General features: G+C 37.9%; 1 protein-coding gene across 1 annotated transcript in view; it reads right to left on the reverse strand.

Annotated features, from left to right (window-relative positions):
* Positions 1 to 21560, reverse strand: part of LOC108575972 (golgin subfamily B member 1) — a 100418-nt gene that overhangs the window by 45873 nt on the left and 32985 nt on the right. The window contains exons 2-3 of the mRNA XM_017938910.1: positions 17693 to 17842; positions 1597 to 1693 (exon numbers count right to left, since the gene is read on the reverse strand). Coding sequence (XP_017794399.1) covers positions 1597 to 1693; positions 17693 to 17842 — 247 coding nt within the window. The remainder of the gene's footprint in view (positions 1 to 1596; positions 1694 to 17692; positions 17843 to 21560) is intronic.

Here is a 21560-nt window from a genome sequence, read left to right on the forward strand (position 1 = left end):
TTTTTTTTTTTTTTAATCTTCTGTGCTTGCAGCTTTCCGTATGTGTGTGTTCTTTTTTTGTCTTTTTTTCATTTTTTTTTTTTCAATACAACAATACACGCGTGTCACTTTACTATTATTCGTCGCAGTCAATGATTTTTTATGATGATACCTAACTGATCGGTTAAACAATTTCTCTATCGGTTACTTCGCATCAGTCAAACGATGGAACCAACGTCGTTAGCTATAATAGAAACGTAAGTATCTGGGTCACAGAGCGATATTTTCGTGCGTCCAGCAACGATATATAAAGTTCACCTGCTATATTTGCTCGTTCCGGTGGTGAACGTTTACGCTACACAATTACCCGTCAGCACGGCGAAACTTTCGTTCGCGGATAATTGAGTCGAGGCGGTTTGCGTAGAAATCACGGAATGGTAAAAAGTAAGAGGGGCGGGAATTGGGGTTGGGTTGGAGCGAGAGAGAGAGAGAATTGGTGGGTTTTGAGAGCTTTGTAACTGCTTTTCACCTGTATTACGTGCACCCTCTTTCACTGATTATTACACGCGGAATAGTCGTTTCGCGGGACAATTATTTACTTCGACGAATCGGAGAACGCTGGCCAGGCTTTTTCTTTTCAATTCACGCAGCGAGTTTTTCGGCCTGGTGTGTTTCGCCCCCGTGTAAAAACGGTGCATGGTTTCACGCTGCTCAAAGGTCTCGTGGGATTTTTCGTTAATCGACGAATAATCTCTTCTCAAGTGGCGGGCGGGGGGCATATTTCTTGTGAGAGAAAAAAAAAAAGTACACGAAAGGGGAGATGCTCAGCTATATTTGATCGCTTCGAATGTTATAAGAGAGATTCATTTTGCTCGATGATTTCTAAGGAGTTTGGCGCTGCTAACTGAAGTTACAGAGGTCTCGGTTCTTTTTTTTTTCTCGTTTTTGCTAGAATGCTACCTATGATGTAGATGATGCAGTTCGGTATTTTGCGGAATGCTCGTACATACTGTTTACTAGAAGATGAGATACTCTGGTGAAGGATACTGAATGATCTCAGAACTGAAATGAGTCACTTTGAACATTTCGCTTGAATGTAATTTCACGAATTTTGTTTGAACACTTTTGGAACCAGGAAAAGCAAAAAATTGGCGTCTTCGTGCGATAGTAGTAAGAAACAGTGGAATGTTATTAAATAAAAAAATAAGGGAAACAGAGTTAATTAATTTGATAACAATATATCGATAACTTTAACACAGAATTAATGCAAAAATGTTTGAACAATTTTTAGTCAATTTTATAGCACACTGTTGAACGATCAAAGATATATTTACACACATTTAGGTCGAAGAAAAAAAATGTATATGAAAAATTCACGAAAAATACTGGCTCCCAAAGTATCAACACTTGATACCCCTCCTTTCTGAACAGTTTCTCAACGACACAGATATGATTAAATCTAAAGAAGCTAGGCGTTTACACGAATCTTTCTTGTTCTCACTTCAGTTCTGTCTTCGCAGAAACTGCCTTGAATGCCACTGTAGCATGAATGAGACGTTAATTAGTAAAAATGACGGCGATTGTGTAGGAGAAAAGAATTTGAATGGAATGCCTCACCCATCCCCTTGTTTTGGAGCATCTCGAGTAGCTTCTTGATGCTTTCATCTCGTGCTTGCAGGGTCTGCTTCTGCGTCTCTATTCTCAATTCCAGCTCCTGTAATGAAAAAAGAAGAAGATGGAAAAGAAAAGAAAAAAGGGAAACATCGTTGAATCGCATCGTTCTTTTTTTTTCATTTTATTTTTAGATGACTCCTGGGAACGCGCAGATTTACGCGCCGTAACTGGCGGTTCGCTGGTAATTGAAAAAATCCGAGAATTCCTTTTTTTTCCATTCTGGATTTACAAGGAAAAGGGGGGATCCATGGCAGATTACGGAAGATGGCGTTCGTCTCTAACGAGACTGCTAACAAGGTTAATCTGGCAAATTCTACTTTTATCCTGCGAAAGATAAAATAGAAAGAAGGACGCTTAATTTAGGGTTTAGTCATTTCAATTTCTACAATTGCAAATTACGAATTAAACGCGCACGATGCCTGCAGTCAACGACTGTACACCATTATGATGCTAATTGAAACACACAAAGACGACAATTGTCTGGAATTAGAGGAAGGAGGAGGGAAGGGAAAGGCAGGAGGAACTGTTTTACGGGAAAATGCTCGATTTGTGTTACATCGCCGGTAGATAGTGGCGGTGCTTGACGCCCGAATAACGAATTTAGACCGCCCCTTTGACGACAGAAACGTAATTAGCCTGGAATTAGACACCCGCTGGCCTTCCCTCTTCCTTCTCTAGCCGACACAGGTACCGGAAAATGCTTGTCTTCTCTATCTCTGGAATCTAGAGTCTAGACCTTTCTTCCCCTTTCAGTTAGACTCTTTTCAAACGTCGTCTAAACGGTGAAAAATGATTACTTTTTAATGGAGGAAACGGAGACAGTAAGATTAACCCTTTGCCTTACGATTTAATTCGTAATTGCGTGTGGCATACTCGGCGAAAAAAATCGCTCAAGCGTTTGAACGTTCAGCGATCGAGCCATAGGCTAACTAGAGCGATATACAATTTGCGATACGATGGGAGTGCATTTGTGAAAAGTGCATCGAAAAGATGGAAGTATTGTAAGAAAATCTGTTCTGAAGATTGTGAAACGAAACACTTGAGACGGGTCCCATTGAAATCACCGACACAGGTTTCACCGACTCTGTTTTCTTTGACACCAGCGTTAATCGACAACATTAACCGACAACTGCTTTAACCGATAACAGTATTAACTGACGAACAACAAGTCTGTAAAAATAGTTAGGATTTGTATACAGTAGAGTCTCGATTATCGGAAGCGATGTGAAGCGTACCTACACTTCGTTCAAAATAAGAATAACCTCGCTTCGCGCATGGGACGTGCCTAAGGCAGGGCTAGAACGTACAAACCTCCACTTAATCGCCTACGTTTTTCTCTGTCTTACCCTCTGCTACGCTCTCCGTCTAGGCGTGACGCTTTCATATACACGGTGATATAATTAATTCTCTATTTACTTTTGTATCGATCTCTTTTTGGTCTTATTGCTGCTATCGTTAAAAGAATGTTTCTTACGACCGCATAAAGAATTTGAAGATCTATTCTGATTTTCTTTCATACCATTTTGTAACTCTTCAAATTTTATTTCTTTTTCTAATCATGCGACACTGCATGCGTTAAAAATCATTCTTTTGTCGGATTGCTTCCCGCCCACCTTTCAGCAAGTTTGTAGCTGCAATGCATAATTTTATCTCTGAAAATCTTTAATATCTTTTCTGGAACGTTCTCTGTATTAAAGTAGTTGAGAACAAACGAATAAGCCGAGACCTTTAACTCAAAAATCAAACTTTCTTACTTTTGATTTGTAACGAATGAAATTTTTACCAACATATTTGTCACATCTTTCTGATAAAAATGATACCAAACACGATATAAATTGGAGCATATTTGCTTAATGATAATAAGTAATAAGTCAATACGTAAATATAATCCAAATTTTTCGCGAATCGCGAGCGCGCGACTCAAAGTTGCAAAAGGCGGGATCGCGCTTGCAACTTTGTTGCAGCGAATCGTTTTCGAACAAATGCACAATGTTGCAAAACGGCGCCTCGTGCAGCAATGTGCATTTCGAGAACGTTTTGCGACAGGCTCGCGGCAACAAAGTTGCAAACCCCCGATCCCTCCTCTTGCAACATTGCGGTTTTTTCGTGGATCGCGCGCGCGACACAAAGTTGCAAACCCGATGACACGTTTGCCACAATGTGCATTCGAAAATAATACGAGTTAACGATACGGTTACAAGCGTTATTCTCGCTTGTAACAATGTTACATTCAAGCGTAGTGCTTGTAATAATGTTTGCGTTCGAAATAACGCTTCTAGTAATGTTGCAATCAGAAATAGAGATTCCAACAATATGTGCGTTCAAATAGAATGCTTCAAGCAATTTTGCATTCAAAAGTAACGCGTGCAACAATGTTTTGCATTCGAAATAGTGCTTCCATCGATGTTGCATTCGAGAATAGAGACTGCAACAATGTGTGCATTCAAGTTTCAAAGATGAACAGTGAAATAAAAGTATCTTGCTACTTAAAAATCACCGTTCAACGATATAAAAGATTCTTTTCCTGCTACTGCAACCGTGTCCCACACCTCGATCAATTTGCAACCTCAACTCGCATGGGAACAAAGGCTCCGCGCAAACAAAACGTCATTATACATTCTCAACATATTTCTCCACCCCTATAAGTAACCCATCTATGTAATACTACCAAGCATAATCGAAAATTGGGATAATACGGAAGGATCGATGGGTGTTCATAAATCGCGCAATAAAATCATAAAAATAGTTTTGAGAATGTAAAATAGTATATGTATTTAAGTTTAATTAACTATTGATCAATGAAGTAATTAATTAAATTTAAATATATGTACAATATTACATTATCAAAATGATTTTTATGATTTAGGAATACCTATCGGCTATAAAAAGAAATATAACTTTTTAATTCTATTTAAAGTCAAAGCACGGATAATGGAGAACTTCGATTAAACGGGATTCGGATAACCGAGACTCCAACGTACTCTTCTGGTCTTCAATATTGAGTTTGTTTCTAAAAATTTGTGTTAATAATACCTACATATATGTATAAACATAGCAATATACATATGTATTTTAGTTATCAGTTTAACCCTTTCGTTACTATTGGCGTCTATAGGCGTTTTGAAAATTACGTAAGGTGCACGTCCACTTTAATTTTAATTAACGGAATTTTAAAACGATACAGCCAAAATAAGAAATTTCGCAGCCGTGGTGAAAAATTTACCGTCAATCACCCATGTCACGCATTAAAATCTGCTGCAGCGAAAGGGTTAATCTACTCCCTTATTGTTGAAACTTTTCTAAATAAATGCATAATCATGTCTCACGCTCCCTTTGACAGTCTAATATGATTCCGAATTAGAGTGAATAAAATTCATATTTTACACGTATCTTTTTAATAATTACGTCGTGTGTGATTATTTTTAAATTTTTAAAGCACAGTGTACATAACCCTACGTCACAGTTCTAATAATAATATCTCGTCCCTTTTTAACTGTCTTCCTAAAAGTCTCTCACGAGTTGAACTGTTCGTTATTTAACGCACTGCCCGAGTCTCACTCGGGATAAACTGTCGAAGGGTTAAAGATTGTCATTTTCCTCTAATTCCTCAATATTTGTAGTATATTAGGAAAAACGTTCAATTCAAAGATTTATCTGTTACGTGTATTACTGTCCGCGCAGTGTGTTGTCGGTTAATGTTGTTATCAACAGTTGAAAACAGTGTCGCTGAAACCTGTATTGATGATTTCAATGGGACCTTTCGAGACTAGGCTCAGCTTATACGCGAAGGGGTGACTCGTCCCTGGGGTTTTTCTCAGGCCTGCTTTGCGCGGAAAGCGTGCAGGACGACGTGTCCTCGCTCTTTACAAGATTTTATACGACGTATTTATAAAGACACAGGACTCTGGGCTCCAGTACTCGGAGGGTTGAAGGAACCCCTAGAACAACACGAAATATTCACAGAGGCAACTTTCTTTTCTACGTTTGTCATTGCTTTTACGTCGTGAATTCAAAGTGGCAGCGAAGAAAACGACTCGGAGGGCGAAATAAATTCACAGCGCAGTCTTGGTGGAAATTTTTCGCGGTGGTGTGAGCACACCAATATTCAGACACTGATAAAACAGGGCGCAGGCAAAAATATTATGAATATTAAAAATATTCATTTTTACTAAGTGCTCAGTTTTGCTAATTGGATGTAATTAATATTAATTTGCATTGCAATGTCACATACGAAAGTGCATTAAACTAACGATACGTAATGCTAAAGTGCAATAAATAATGTTTTCTAACGAAAAAGCATCGACACTATCCTTTCATAATTAATGGAAATATATCACTAGAAAGGCAAGTTTATACAGCGTTCGAATATTTATTAACTGTATATTGCACTGCCGTGAATCTATCACCTCGAAATATTCGCTGCTGCTACGAATATATCCTGTTGGTCTGGCGGTTCCTCAAGGAAGATTACTTTTCTAAGAAACGAATGAACAATGTTGAAAATTCTCCAAGGTTCACCACAGAACTCTATGGTCGACTCAAACAATTGAGTCTTCGGCTTCCTTGATTATTTCTCCATTCTCCAAAAGTAAAGACCCGTCTATTAACCGTAGACTAAATGGACTTTCAGCAGCAGAAGCTACCTTTCTCTCTCCCTCGAGGCACAGCTGAAAATAAATTCAGTTAGTTCAATGTTAAACGCCCCAACTTCAATAAACGAAGTTCTTCCGCGAAGATCGAAATAGAAAGTGCGCCGAAATTTCTCTTCGTTCCACGTTATAAGACGAAACAGTCCGAAATGATTTCCTCGAATGGAACAAAATTATCCCAAATTTTAACGTAACATTAATCCTCCGAGACGAATGAAATTGGACGAAAAATTTGTCAGCAACCAAACAATATCCACCGTCCAATTCCCTTCGATTCTCTGTAATCGTGTTTCCTCACGGGATTCATTTCTCCTCTCCTCAATTTTCCCCCGTCAATTTCGTCCAAACTGTACGAAAGAATTTACTACAACTTCCTCCAGACAGAAAAGAACAAGCACTTCACCGGTAGCAAATCTCCGAGTCGACGTATCGTTAGCAGCAATGTAATCTTCTCTCGTCAATTTCGTCGAGAAGAGGAGGAAGAAGCAAAAGGAGAAAAAGAAGAAGAGATAGATGTGAAATGTGGAAAAGATAGAGAAAGAAGATGGGCGACGATATCGAGCATTCGTCGATCGATCGCGCGGGGTTGTAACAGGAGGGTGAGACGAGATGGCGGCTCGTCACGTGAGAAACGCTGCCGGAAGTAACGAGACGGTGTCGATGGACCCGGGCCACGATCGGCGTATTCGATAATAAAGGCTGTGAGGACGTGGCCAGAGCGAGCGGCTGCATAATTTGGCGACCGGCCAAAGGCGACCAGTTGCTTCCAGTGCGTTGCACGTTTGACCTGTCTGCGCGGCCATTTGGCTACGGTCACGCTAACTCATTCGCCGGAATTTTCAATCCACGGACACGGAAGTTAGTTCCCAGAATTTTTTCACACTTTTCTTTCTTCTCTGTACTGGCTTTGGAAGAGTTTCATATTTTCTTGTATGTGAAGAATAATTGTTCGGTCATTCCCTTATTTATCATATACAGGGTGTCCCAGGTTTTAACGGCCAAACGTTGTCATGGGTTGAAATTAGAAAAAAATGTTATACAAACATAGGTCTTTTGAAGCTTTATTAAAAGTTATGGCAATAATACAAAATTAAAAGAACAATAGCAGACTCGCGTTTAGATCAGCAATATTTACGTTTACTCTGTTTATACAAGAAGTAACTAATACTCCGTCTCAAAAACGTCCACCGTTTATGGCAATGCAAGATTGACATCAGAAAACAGAATTTATTACTCTGCGAATTTCGTTATTATTTTGTTTCATTTCAATAAATGCATCGTTAATTTTTTGTATCAATTCAGTACGCGATCTTATAAATATCGCGCAAATATTGATGATCTATTTCTGTATTATGTACATCGCAGTAACCGTGATTCTGCTATTGTCCTCTTAATTTTGTATTATTGCCATAACTTTTTAGTAAGCTTCAAAAGATCTATATTTGTATAACATTTTTTTCTAATTTCAACCCATGGAATATACTGACAACGTTTGGCCGTTAAAACCTGGGACACCCTGTACGTGTCTCCCACCGGCCAAAAGTTTGGAATCACCTCCCACTTTTCATCAATATTAAATCTGCTGCTAATTTTTTATAGATTTGAAGTTTATCTCAATTCTACATTTATCAATTTATCTCGTATCAATTGATTCGAATGATAAAAAATTCTCAAAGTCACTGACCTTTTTCTGGAAATTTTTGTGTAAATTGTAACGCTCAGTGATTCCAAACTTTTGGCCGGTAGTGTATATTTTGAAGAAAGATATGTATTGCTGCCTTTAAGAGTTTGTCCTTTTCTTCGGGAAAACAGAATTTTGAAGCTATGAATATTTAGTATAAATGATGTACGAATGGAGTCTTCATATTTTTGTAAAATATGAACACACACACACACACACACGTTCATAAGTGTTAGGGCACTTACTGAATGCGAAACTAACCTAAACAGTAATTACAAAATTATTAACATTTTAAGTGCCGGACCCGCTTTAAGGCGTAATATGTGGACTAGCATTTGTGCAGAAAGTATTATATCTCTTGAACAGCAAGTGGCTCGATATTCATATCGTTAAAAATCGTTGCTGTGCCTGTACTAAACACTATGTAAAATTTTTAAATGGAAATTTTGTGTTTTACAAGAGTTATTTTATTTGATTTTGTAAAAGTGCATGTTTCTACAAAACTCGTAAATATCGCGCCGCTTTAAGTAAAGTTTCCAACAAAATAGCCGGCGCTTTACGTGTTAAGATCCTGAGAAAAATAATTCAGTCTAGAATTGCGTAGTAGAACAAGTACATACGATAAAACTTCTAAGCATCTATTTCTATTTACGGTGCTGTTGTAAAAATAAGGTCTCAACAGCGTGTCATTGATTATGCCACACGAAACATAGTCGCGAAGTTAAGTTTGAAAACGAGTTTATTGTAGGTCGTTGAACTTATCTCGGCAGCCATTTTCATATAATACACAAGGAATTGTAGCTATCCTAAATGTACGTTACACACTTGTTACTATAACACTGTTTTGGTATAAAGATGAATAGAAGTAATCTTGGAATTTTTTCAAACATCAAGTAGGTACTACGAAACACGTAATCTTGAAGAGTACAATAAAACCTATCGATTTCACAGGAATTTCTTTCTCCGGTATGAAAATCGAGGTCGACGAACACGCTTGGAATAATCGTGGGAGCGAGTTTAATCAACGTTTCGACAGGAAACGAGCGATTCGCGGGTCTGGCTCGTTCGCCTAATCTCCGGCCGGGTGCGGTTTCACGGGCGGCCGCGTGACGCTCGAAATAGACAAGAGGTTTAGGTGTTGTTCGAGGTAAACGACCGATTGTCTGCCATGAGTAGCGGTCCACGATGCTTCCGGAAATCTTGGCAACGGCCATCAGCTTCCCGCAATAACTCCGTTAAGTCCACCAACCGGGCAACGGCGCCGAAAGCGATCCAACGTTTCCTACCCGAAGCCAGTGCCGTTGGATCAATAAACTCTAAAGGAACACGGCTCGCCTCTCGTGTTGCGCTCCGTTCAAATTGGACCGTCTCGAGATTAACGGTGGTTCTGTAGCTTCTAGCAAATCTCAGCTAAGATTCCACGAATTTTCCAACGATACTGTATCTTCCCTCGATCGAAGTTCAATCGAACCTCGAGATTGAAAGAGGTGTGGCTGTTACGCCATTGTACAGTGGCCCAGGAGGTCCCAGAAAATGACCGAAAACTAAATAGAAAATTAACGTAAGGAAGACTTATCGTTATACTACATTATAGTTGTGAACAAAATATTTTGTTGATTCAACAATTCCTGTTCCATTAGTATTGTTCTAATGTTGAACCCAACAACTTTTATCTAAGGCATTTTTTTTATTCTGCATAGTTAAGGAGTTACAGCGGAAAAATCTTAATATATTCTGCTTTGAAAATTATTTTATTAGATGTTCAAGGAGATGTCCATTCGCTTCCAAACATGTATTTATTCTTGTGATAATATCTTTGGGAATTTGATAATATTATTAGACTTATGGATTTACATGCAGTGTGAATTCTTCTTTTCATATACCTACTCTACAGAAACTCTTCGTAAACTACAGAAATTGTAGGCAAACTACAGACTTATTTTTTTAATATTATAGCAACCGTTGTGAATCCGCTATTTTGAATTCTGAATTTTTAGAGTTAGACTTGTTATCAGCGACTTCGAAAACCCCTAAGTAGCAAGTTTCAGAAATGTCTTGGCCACTTTTTCGGAGCTTCTGGCCCACTGTGCATTGCTATCCTTGCCAGGATGTACCCAAGGTTTTTTCAAGCTTCACTTTCGAGAATTATTCTACCCTTTTGACTTTTTCCCAAGCCTTCATTCCAATTCGCCGAGTCTTGGACGCACATGTGACGTCCAGGCGTGCGTGAGTTCAAGCAGATGCACTGCTAAACTTTCCTGGACTTTCTTCTCTCCTATCTTGTTCTATTTCCATTTACTTCCTTCTTATTCCAAGCGTGTATAAAGAAAAGTTTTCCGTTTAGACCAGCTTGACCTCACGTCGTTCCTGTTATTGTTATGTTTCAAAATAAATAATAGTTGTCCTAACGCTTACGAACGGCGGTGTATATCCATTCAGTCTATAACGTTCTCACAGAATAGTATATGATTTAAATTGCATTTCCCCGCTAAAGTTAGCATGTTCACGCAGTTAATTTCCAGCGTTTTTCTCGTAAGTGGTAGATTCGCGAGTCGCCGAGTCTTGGACGCACATGTGACGTCCAGGCGTGCGTGAGTTCAAGCAGATGCACTGCTAAACTTTCCTGGACTTTCTTCTCTCCTATCTTGTTCTATTTCCATTTACTTCCTTCTTATTCCAAGCGTGTATAAAGAAAAGTTTTCCGTTTAGACCAGCTTGACCTCACGTCGTTCCTGTTATTGTTAAGTTTCAAAATAAATAATAGTTGTCCTAACGCTTACGAACGGCGGTGTATATCCATTCAGTCTATAATGTTCTCACAGAATAGTATATGATTTAAATTGCATTTCCCCACTAAAGTTAGCATGTTCACGCAGTTAATTTCCAGCGTTTTTCTCGTAAGTGGTAGATTCGCGAGGAAAATAGAAGAGGGGAAAGTTTCGTTATTTTTATAAGCAATACGATGGCTTAATTTTTATAAATTTGTAATGTTTCCCGCGTAATGACGATACTACAATTTTTTCAAATGGTTGCTGAGACAAGCTCAACGATCTATAACAAAATTCGTTTTCAAATAGAATTTCGTGTCAATCTTTGATGTGGCATAATCAACGACACTATTAGCATTTTATTTTTATGATGGCATCTTAAATGGAAATAGGTAGAGTATATACTCCACAAGTGACAGACCGCAAGGAAGCTAAACCTGACACTCGTAGAGTCAGGGACTACGTTTTCGAGCCTCGCGCCCGCCTTTGTAGTTTGCCGAACGTAGACAAGGACGGCGAATAAAAGATAAGCATAAAACGTCAGTCGAGGCAACCAAGCGATTTAAATACCAACTTTTTTAATTTTACGTCTTTTTATCCCGAAATTTTTCTTCAAACACGACATAATTTGAACAACATTTACTTATTAACACGTTCACTGTCTGGCGTGACAGTGAATAAGTAAATGTTCAGATTTACGGGTTGCTGTCAGACGGCCACAAGAAAATACATTTTAAGCACAGGATTACAGTATTATGCTTTATTATTTTTTTTTTCAATTGAAAATAATGTCTAGCTAGCTATGACGTTCAAAATTTAGTTGACAACATTTATTTTATTTTAATTATTCTAAACATTTGAGGCACTCCAGTCAATGATGACCATCATGGTCATATCGAGGAAACAATCTAATATTAATACTTATTGAGTGATTAATTTAATTTCATAATATATCGCTTTAGCGAGCCACCGTTTACTTGCCAATTGTTTATCACACAGAGTCGGCCTACCTCCAAGTAAAGAAAAAAAAAAATGTAAGGTCGATTCCACAAGTGTCAGTAAAATGTAGGGTCGATAGCAGCAGAAAAGCTGCTAAACAATTAGAATTAAATATAACGATAGAAATTATTGCAATAATGCGTAATGCAACTGAACGTTCAAACGAAGAAAATTTTCCAAAAATCATTTCGTACGTTATTAATCGATAAAACAAAAATTCATTGTTGAAAAATAAATATTTCCTGAAAATCTTCATCTTCCATACAAGATTCAAGATTTTCCCTAATTAAGAGTAATTTCAAAAGATTATCTGTATAAGCTATTATTTCAATACGCGATGCACTGACTCTAGTATTTACTAAAATTCAAAAATTCTCGTATAAATTCCGAAAATAGATTATTAATTACGGTAAACTACTGAGACGGTTCAACTTAGGGTGGTCACACACGTTTCAAATCAGCTCACAGTCTGCCGAGCGGCGATCGCGCATGCGTCGAGCGAAAAAAAGTATGGCGTATTGTATTGTATTACGACCACGTGTGTGACGTTTATTCTCGGTTTTGCCAATAAAAGTAATATAAAATCAGAAAATTCTTTTCCCGCTAACTCTTTTCTGTGCGCGAACAGACAACTAGGTTTATGTTTGGCTTGATGTACGTACAGCGACACAGGCTCGCGTGTCTTATGTTTGGCTCGCAAGAAATATCACGAGTTCCAAGAAGCTAAGGCCTAGAAGTTTTCCCAGAACATTTTCAATTTCATTTCTCGACTAATTGCTATTCCTGACATTTTTTACTCGCACGAGAGTTCTCTCAAGAATACGAAACTACTTCCTCTTTCGAAAGCAACTGTTCGACAGCAGTATGATTACGTATCCATTAGAGAGCAAGTCTCGACACGTTTACTCTTAGACAGTAGAACTATGCTCTCGGACAGTCCAGCTCAGGGGCAGTGTCCACTCGCGAGAGATACTCTCGAGAGCAATAATGTCCACTCGCGAGAGATACTCTCGAGAGCAATCGCTCTCTCTCGCGATAGTTTTACTTTCTAAATGGCACGTAGTTTCATGTATAGTTCCATGTACATAATACAGACAACGACTCTGGCTCGAGTTTCTTCTGTTTCCCTAGAAAAAACATCGCGAGCCTCGCGCAATGTTTTGGTACGTGAAGTTGACTAGGCTCAAGCATACGTACTTGAGGGTTACTCACACGCCTAGGATTTTTCTCAGAATGCTGCGTGCCCGGGAGCAGAAATCGGGCAAACCGTCACGTACGCAGTTGCTGTCTAGAGACCCACCGAACGAGTGAGTCGACGAACGACGTTTGTACCGTGCGATCATAGTGTGCAGAAAATTCAGTGCTCCCCCGAATAAAGCGGTTTCGATTGTGCGTGGATTTCGAATAAATTTACGTACTTAGCATATTCGTTCGTGTGAATTAAGTGCCGCTGCATTCAAGAAGCTAGTGCACCGAATTCAAGTACGCAACGAACGGATCAGCTTGGGAGAAAGATCAAACCAGAAGCGTGTCTCATTTCTCAATCAATCTTTTTTTCCTGACATTTTTTACACGTACGAAAGTTCCCTCAAGAATACGATCTGCATTGTGTTTCCAGAGCAACTGTCCGACAGCACTACGGTTACGTATCCATACGAGAGCAAGTCTCGACACGTTTACTCTCAGACAGTTGAGCTATGCTCTCCGACAGTCAAGCTCAGGGGCAGTGTCCACTCGCGAGAGATACTCTCGAGAGCAACTCGCGATAGTTTTACTTTCAAAATGGCACGTAGCTTCGTGTTTAGTTCGATGTAATAACGACAACGACTCTGACTCGAATTTCTTATGTTTTGCTCGAGTTTCTTATGTTTCACTAGCAAAAAGAAGTGTCTAGGGCCCAGTATAAAGGGTGAATAAGTTCGCGGGACATCGGAGGGTCCTTATATACCTGCGGTACCCTCTCCCCAAAGTCATTAGCAAAATCGTCCGTTAGGTCAGGCGGGAAATTTTCGCGGGAGATTTTCGCGGGAGATTTCCGATATCGTAACACGGTATAATTTATCAATTTTCACAATTTTGTTATAAATTTATACTTCCGACAATTTGTTATAACATTGCATATAACAATTTATACGTTTTTACAATATTCTTCAATGGAAACATAGGTTTTAGCGTTCTCGTTACTTACTCGTGGTTAAATTAATTTCGTAGGGATTAAAAATCAGGTTGACCTGTGGTCGTAGATTAAAAATAACCATAGTACAGCTAAATTTATCGTGTTAAATAATTCTTTTTACACGAATGAAAAATGTATTCAATGTTTGTTTGTTATAATATCGTGAAATGAATTATATTACACATTTTCTCTATTCACACTGAATTTAAAGATTATAACGATTAAAAATCAAGTTGACCTGTGGTCATTTATCAAGAATAATCATAATAAAGCTGAAATTATTGTGTTAAATAATTTTTTTAATACGAATTAGGAATTTATTCAACGTTTGCTTGTTACTACTTGTTACAGTATACTGTCTCGCAATGTAAATTTAAGTAAATTAGGTTGAACTGCACAGAAAATGCACAGAACTGCACAAATAATTCATTTCACGATATTATAACAAACAAACGTTGAATACATTTTCGATTCGTGTAAAGAGAATTATTTATCACGATAAATTTAGCTGTACTATGGTTATTTTTAATGTACGACCACAGGTCAACCTGATTTTTAATCCCTACGAAATTAATTTAACCACGAGTAAGTAACGAGAACGCTAAAACCTATGTTTCCATTGAAGAATTTAATAGAATTAATAATAAAAATAAGAGAATTAAAGAATTTATAACAAAATTGTGAAAATTGATAAATTATACCGTGTTACGATAACGGAAATCTCCCGCGATAATCTCCCGCGAAAATTTCCCGCCTGACCTAACCGACGATTTTGCTAATGACTTTGGGGAGAGGGTACCGCAGGTATATAAGGAACCGCCGATGTCCTGTGAATTTATTCACCCTTTATACTGGGCCATAGACACTTCGCGGTATATTTTGACCTGGAGGTTCTGAGATGTGAATAGAGTGGTCGGGGGCTACCAGCTAGCCTATGTCCACACTGTACACACTCAGCCTTCTTGTAACACTTGTATACATTAGAATCAATTAGAATTTCAATACAATAGACTGAATAACAATTCATTTTAACTAATACCTATTAGAAATTTTCCTTTTAAAACAAATAGAAGTCATTTTACCAATTACTGGTACTTGCTGCTAGACATTTAATATCAGACTTTAAATATTCTCCTTTCGGTTCTTTTAAATACAATCAAATAATTTCTTCAATAATCGATACTGACTTGGAATACTCCGCTTCGAATAAAATATTTCGAAATTATTTTGAAGGTTTAGGGAAATAAACATTTGAATTTTAGTCATCGTTGTTCTTCAGACTTGTCGAATAGGATATTGAAATGACTTTGAGAGGTTGCCTTTTCGTTACTTTTCTTCCAGCAATTGAAATTAATTTGAAATTTTTCATATATTTTCTCTGATATTGAATTTATTTTATGACTTGCTATTTTGTTTACTAATAATTTACCATCCAACGAATTTGCATGATTTGCATGTTAAGTAGTTAGTTGTATTATTGTATTTTATATTGTGAGTTGATTTGAACGAGTGCACTATGCCCACCCTAAATTAAACCGTCTCAGTAGTTTACCGTAATTAATAATCTATTTTCGGAATTTATACGAGAATTTTTGAATTTTAGTAAATACTAGAGTCAGTGCATCGCGTATTGAAATAATAGCTTCATCCCTAGTTCGTTTATTATTGAATATTTTTACGCGTTTAACTTATGCTTCTCCCCAATTCTCGTCGCGTATTTTATTCAAATTTTCTTATATTCTAGAATCGAAAAAGATACGAATTCGCGATTTTTCTTTTGATTCTTTCAATTTTTCAATTGCATTACGCATTATTGCAATAATTTCTATCGTTACATTTAATTCTAATTGTTTAGCAGCTTTTCTGCTGCTATCGACCCTACATTTTACTGACACTTGTCGAACCGACCCTACATTTTACTGACACTTGTCGAACCGACCCTACATTTTACTGACACTTGTCGAATCGACCCTACATTTTGCTGACACTTGTGGAATTGACCCTACATTTTTTCTTTTTTTTCGTGGAGGTAGGCCGGTAGGCCGCCTCTATGTGATAAACAATTGGCAACTAAACGGTGGCTCGGTAAAGCGATATATTATGAAATTAAATTAATCACTCAATAAGTTTTAACGTTAGATTGTTTCCTCGATATGGCCATGGTGGTCATCAGTGACTGGAGAGCCTCAAATGTTTAGAATAATTAAAATAAAATAAATGTTGTCAACTAAAAATTTTGAACGTCATAGCTAGCTAGACATTATTTGCAATTGAAAAAAAAAATTATAAAGCATAATACTATAATCCAATGCTTAAAATGTATTTTCTTGTGGCTGCCTGACAGGAACCTGACAGTGTTAATAAGTAAATGTTGTTGAAATTATATCGTGTTCGATATCATTTTCATCAGGAAAATCTCACCAACATGTTAAAAAAAATTCTAGATGAAAAAAAGTAAAATTAAAGAAATTATATTTTTCTATTATGATTTGTGGAGCCGTTAAATCTCGTAAAGGAAACCGACTGGTGTAGCGTTACAGGCTTGACTGACTGCGAGCGAGATAACATGGGCACAGCAATGTCGCAGCCTAGGCGTAGGACCATCTATACTGTCACTTATAGAATCCAAACTTACTGACTCTTGTAGAGAATTTACTGTATTTAACACTAGGCTTACGGACATTTCTTATATACCTATCTCTACGGACACGCGTCAAATTGACGAGTGAACGAAACCGCATATTTTCTATAAAAAACAACTTATTATACACTATTAACTTATAAATAAAACTATGTGATATTATATACTTATTTAAAATTTATAACAAACATAAATGGTAGGAGAGAAATGTAAACGGTTTCCGTAATTTTCCCTGTGAAATTCGAAATGCGTAAAAATGGCGCGTCCCGTAAACCTAGTGTTAATGAAATCAAATTCCAGACTGAATAATTTTTTTCAGGATTTTAATATTCGTAATGACCGTTTACGTTATTCTTTACATTCGACGAATGTTTTAGTACTTACAAACAGAAGTGTAACTCCAGTTGCATCTACACAGTACACACATCATTTTGGGTTCTTTGAACCTGCTAGCCATCGCTGTACCACTACTCATCGAAAGAATGACACAAACGATACACGAATGTGTTTAAAAAAAAAGAAAGTAGACTGACTATTGACAGGGAATGACTGTACAAATAACGGAGGCAGATATTGAATCTAGCATATATATATATATATTGTTCACACAGAGGACAGGAAACGAGAGGAACGAGATTGTACGACGAAAAGGACGGGTTTTGAAATTCACGACCTCCCATCTGCCTTCTTTGCTCTCGTTTCGCGCCTTCTATCCTCCCATTATCCGCGATTATAATGATCCCGCCAGTGAACAGCCATTCTTCCGGCGAATTCCAATCTGAACAAGAGCCAACGACGAGCCATTCTTCCTCGCAAAATTCATTATTTTCCACTGGCCAGACGCCGGGACGTCGTGACCAATCTCCTCGTATTATAAAAGGGGATTTTCGGGCAGAATGCCCTGTACCGTTTCAAATAGAATTTTAATTCAGGAAAATAGAAAGTTCAGGGTTACGTTTTTTGTCTCGTGGAAACCACGCAACGTGTATTCTATTGGGATAAACACTGGAACGTAGAGGATTGACGATGTTCTCTTGGACGTTTCTCACGCACTTCTAACAAATTGTTGTCTATTTTCTTTGTTTTTTTTTTTTTTTCGTTCAGAAGAGTGGATGAGCTTCTTACCTTGATCGTATCGCGAAGTATGGCGATCTCTCGCGTCAGATGCTCGTTCTCGTTGTACAAAACCTCCATTTGCTGCTGCAACTCGACGCTCGGTCCGCGCATCCGCATTCTCAGCTCCTCTTCCAGTTGGCGAACCATCATGCTTTGTTTCTGTAACAGAAAGTGGAGGAAATTTCGTTAATATATAACAGATACTGCCCTGAGTAGTCGTTTAATTATTTTAATAAAAAATATCGAAGTTTATATGGTTATTCTATTTTGTAGGAAGTTCGCTTTAGTCGTTCGAAATTGGAAACACAACGGGGAAATTCTTTGTTGTGCTCGTTATTCTGCTGCGGTTTATTCAGACTGTTGGGTAAAGTTTCGTTTGAACGTACACCGAAGCATAATTGCACATTCGAGCCACGTGAAACTACTTCAGGCATGAAACTGATAAAGCGGTTCGATAAAAAGCCTACATTAAGGAAAATTTCCAGGTTTTCGAGAGAAACGTATTTCTTTCACTGTGTTTCCTGTTAGTTAAAACGAAAAGTTGCAATACGGTGAAATTGAGAAACAACATGTTCGTTATTTACCTACATCTGTTTCAAGTTTATTCAGTGTACAAGCCGTCGAAGGACATTTTATGAAGTCCGTGAAACATTTCACTAAAGATGTTTTATTTATGGGGTACATTATACAGAGGCGTTCAAAAATAGGCAAAGTTTGGGAATTTTTTTTCATAGGTAACTGCTAAGCGAAAAGTTTGAATTTTTCCGAAGATATGAACGTAACTTTCAGCTTCGTTCTCCAATTTTAAAAAAGTAATAATGTTACAAAATGGAGGAGATACTGAGAAATGTCTTATGCTGGGGCAATCCTCCACTAGCAAGAATTGAAATGACTGAAATATCAAATTCTTTCTGATTAATAAATAAAAATGAATCGAAATTCTTTCGATATCTCAATTATTTAATTTTTCAGAAAAGTTTAAAGTTGATTTTGTTCGGTAAGAAGAAGTTTGTCCTATTCAAACCGCCATCATTTCTGTAACAATTAAAATTTTTGAAAAATCCTTAGCTACATTGTAGATAATACATTTTTATTTATGAATCAACAAGAATTTTTTATCTCAGACGTTTCAATCCTTAAATTAATGTTCTAGCAGGAGAAGTTTCGCAATTAGCAAATAACTCCTCCATTATGTAACATTTTCACATTTTCAAAATTGGAATAAAGAGCTGAAAGTGACGTATACGTCCTCTGAAAAAGTTGCAACGTTTCATTTAATAGTTACCTACGGAAAAAGTTCCCAAACTTTACCTATTTTTAGACGCCTCAGATTGGTGCATCCCTAGTGCGCTCTTCGGGTCTTTTCTGACCCATTGTCTTCTTATTTTTGTAGTAACTTTTGCTGTTATTAAGTTTATATTCCCTTAACGTCATGGCGTGCTGATAACAAAAATTGTTACACATAAGGTCTGGGTCAAAAAAGACCCAAAGACCTTAAATGTATATTCGAATAGAAGAACGCCCTACTGTTAACCCCTTGACGTATGATTTCTTTTCCTGACTGTGTATCTAAGCGTCAGCTATTTCCTGTTTTAGTGCTGTATTAAGTAAGAAAAGCTAATGAATTATAAATTAATTAAATTTGGCAATCTTCAGTTCTGTAAATTAAATCGAAAATTGGAATTAAAATGAATATTTCTTATTGATATAACTGTTTCGATCAGATCTTGACCAAAATCTATGACACGAGTCTGACTCGTGATTACCTATACGGCAAGGTGTTAAACAGGAAACTGAAATACAATAACTGAAAAGGGAATAATGTTCCCTATTCATCGACAGTTTATTCCAGTCAACAAGCATCGAAAATGAAAACATTTCATTCACCGAATCTCGCACTCAACCGTCGCTACGACTCGGCGAACGTTCCAAGGGCTCGATGGAATCATGCTCGGCGACGTGGTTGACATAAATTCGCTCTGTTTGCTCGAAAGAATAGAGAGGCCAGGCGAAATAAGATTGCTTGCAACAAGGAGTAGACGAAACGAGGGGAATCGACCGATTACAGGTTGAAAGGGGGTGTCTGGGAAAGAGCTTTTTTCCAGAGCGTGAAAAAGGCCTCGGAGTCGGGCAAAGTCAATATTTCTAGCGGAAGTTCGAACCTCGCGCGCGTTCCCTTTGGACTCGCGACTTGAGAAAGCTTTCTCTACCCTCCTTCGCCTCCTTTACGCTTCTTCCGGCGTGTTTCCTCCCCTATTTCCTGTTTCCTCCTTCTCTTCTTTCCTGAATCGTCTGGTAGAGCCTCTTTGACCCTTTCTCCATGGTGTCCTTTATGCATCTCTCTCTTTGAGCTTTACCCATTTCCACCGGTCCCTTCCTCTTTTCACCGTCAAATTCTTCTTCGAACTTTTCCTTTTACTATTTTCGGCAAAGGAGCCGTTGAACATTTTTTTCTTTCTTTCTCTCGGTAATTTCCGCTTTCTCTTTCCTTTCATAAAAGCATTTTTCAGTTTCACACGCTTTCCTTTTTTTCCTTCAATCTTCTTCACATTGACTTCCCGTCACCTTTCTAGATTTTACTATTTTCTTCTGGCTTCGAGTTTCCTACGCCTTCAGTGGCTCACTCCTACTCTAGCCGTCCCTCTACCACTTCTTGAATCCGGCACTCAACTACGCTTTCGAGGAATATTGTTCCAGGGCCTTCGTCTAGCTCGTTAGGCATCGTTAATGACGACAACGCGACGCCAGTCGGACAAAGGAAACACGCTGACGAAAAAAACGCTCCCGTAGACCGGATGATTACGAGCAGCGTGTTTCGGCGCGCACTTCGCTCGCGAACAACGGGGCCCCGTTTTTGTCCGGTTGAAATCTTTTTGCAGTCCCCCTTCTCATCGAGCTTCTAAGCAACTTCGTGTACATTTAAGTGAGGGAACAAGAAATCTACGCCCTTTTCTGCATTTATTTTATTGAAAAGTGTCCGTTGTGAGTAACCCTTCGAGTGCGACACCATGTTGCAGAACAATCGAACTTTCTTTTTCATCGAGGAAAGATATTAACACGTTCAGGACGGCAGAGAAATTCACGAGAAGTTTGTTATTACCGGATGATTCGATTTTACGGAAGTGTTTATTATCATTAACCTTCGAATGGCGGGAACTCTTAGACGTCTCCTGTTTCAACCGGCATTCAAAACAGAGTCAAGACTCTCCTCTTCTTATATTATAAATATCAAGATATTCTTTCGTTTCATTTAGTTCCAATATAAATATTATTGAGTAAATATGCGGGTAAAGCTACTGCTAGCATACCGCACTCCTGAGTTCACAAACTTATGTACAGTGACTTTTACTAATATTCGGACACTCTTTAGAACAGTATAACTTTTTCTAAATTGGATCAAACGACTTGAGTTTTTTTAGAAGTTAGAAGGATTAGTGTACTAGATGACGTGTGTACAATTTTTTGAAAATATTGCAATTTGTGGGAATCACGAAGAAAATTGTAAGGGTCACTGTTTACAACTTTTTTACCCGAGTTTGTAACGAAAATTTAAAACATACGTTTTGTAGATTTATGTCAATTAAACACATGCTGAAAATTTCATCGAAATCGGTAGATGGAGAAACAAGCGACCGGCATCGAAAGATGTAGGAATCTTCAGATTTATTACAATTATAGGCCGAACGTCGTAAAATAGTGCGATTTTCACAATCTTTAACAATTTGTAGCTCATAGTAAGGTTAACCGATTTCGATAAAATTTTCAGCATGCATATAATTGGCATAAATCTACAAAACGTATTTTCTAAATTTTCATTACGGGCTCGGATACAAAAGTTGTCGAATGTGACCTTTACAATTTTCTTTGCGATTACCAC

The sequence above is a fragment of the Habropoda laboriosa genome, unplaced genomic scaffold (genome assembly GCF_001263275.1).
Source record: "Habropoda laboriosa isolate 0110345459 unplaced genomic scaffold, ASM126327v1 scaffold300, whole genome shotgun sequence".
Lineage (NCBI taxonomy): Eukaryota > Metazoa > Arthropoda > Insecta > Hymenoptera > Apidae > Habropoda > Habropoda laboriosa.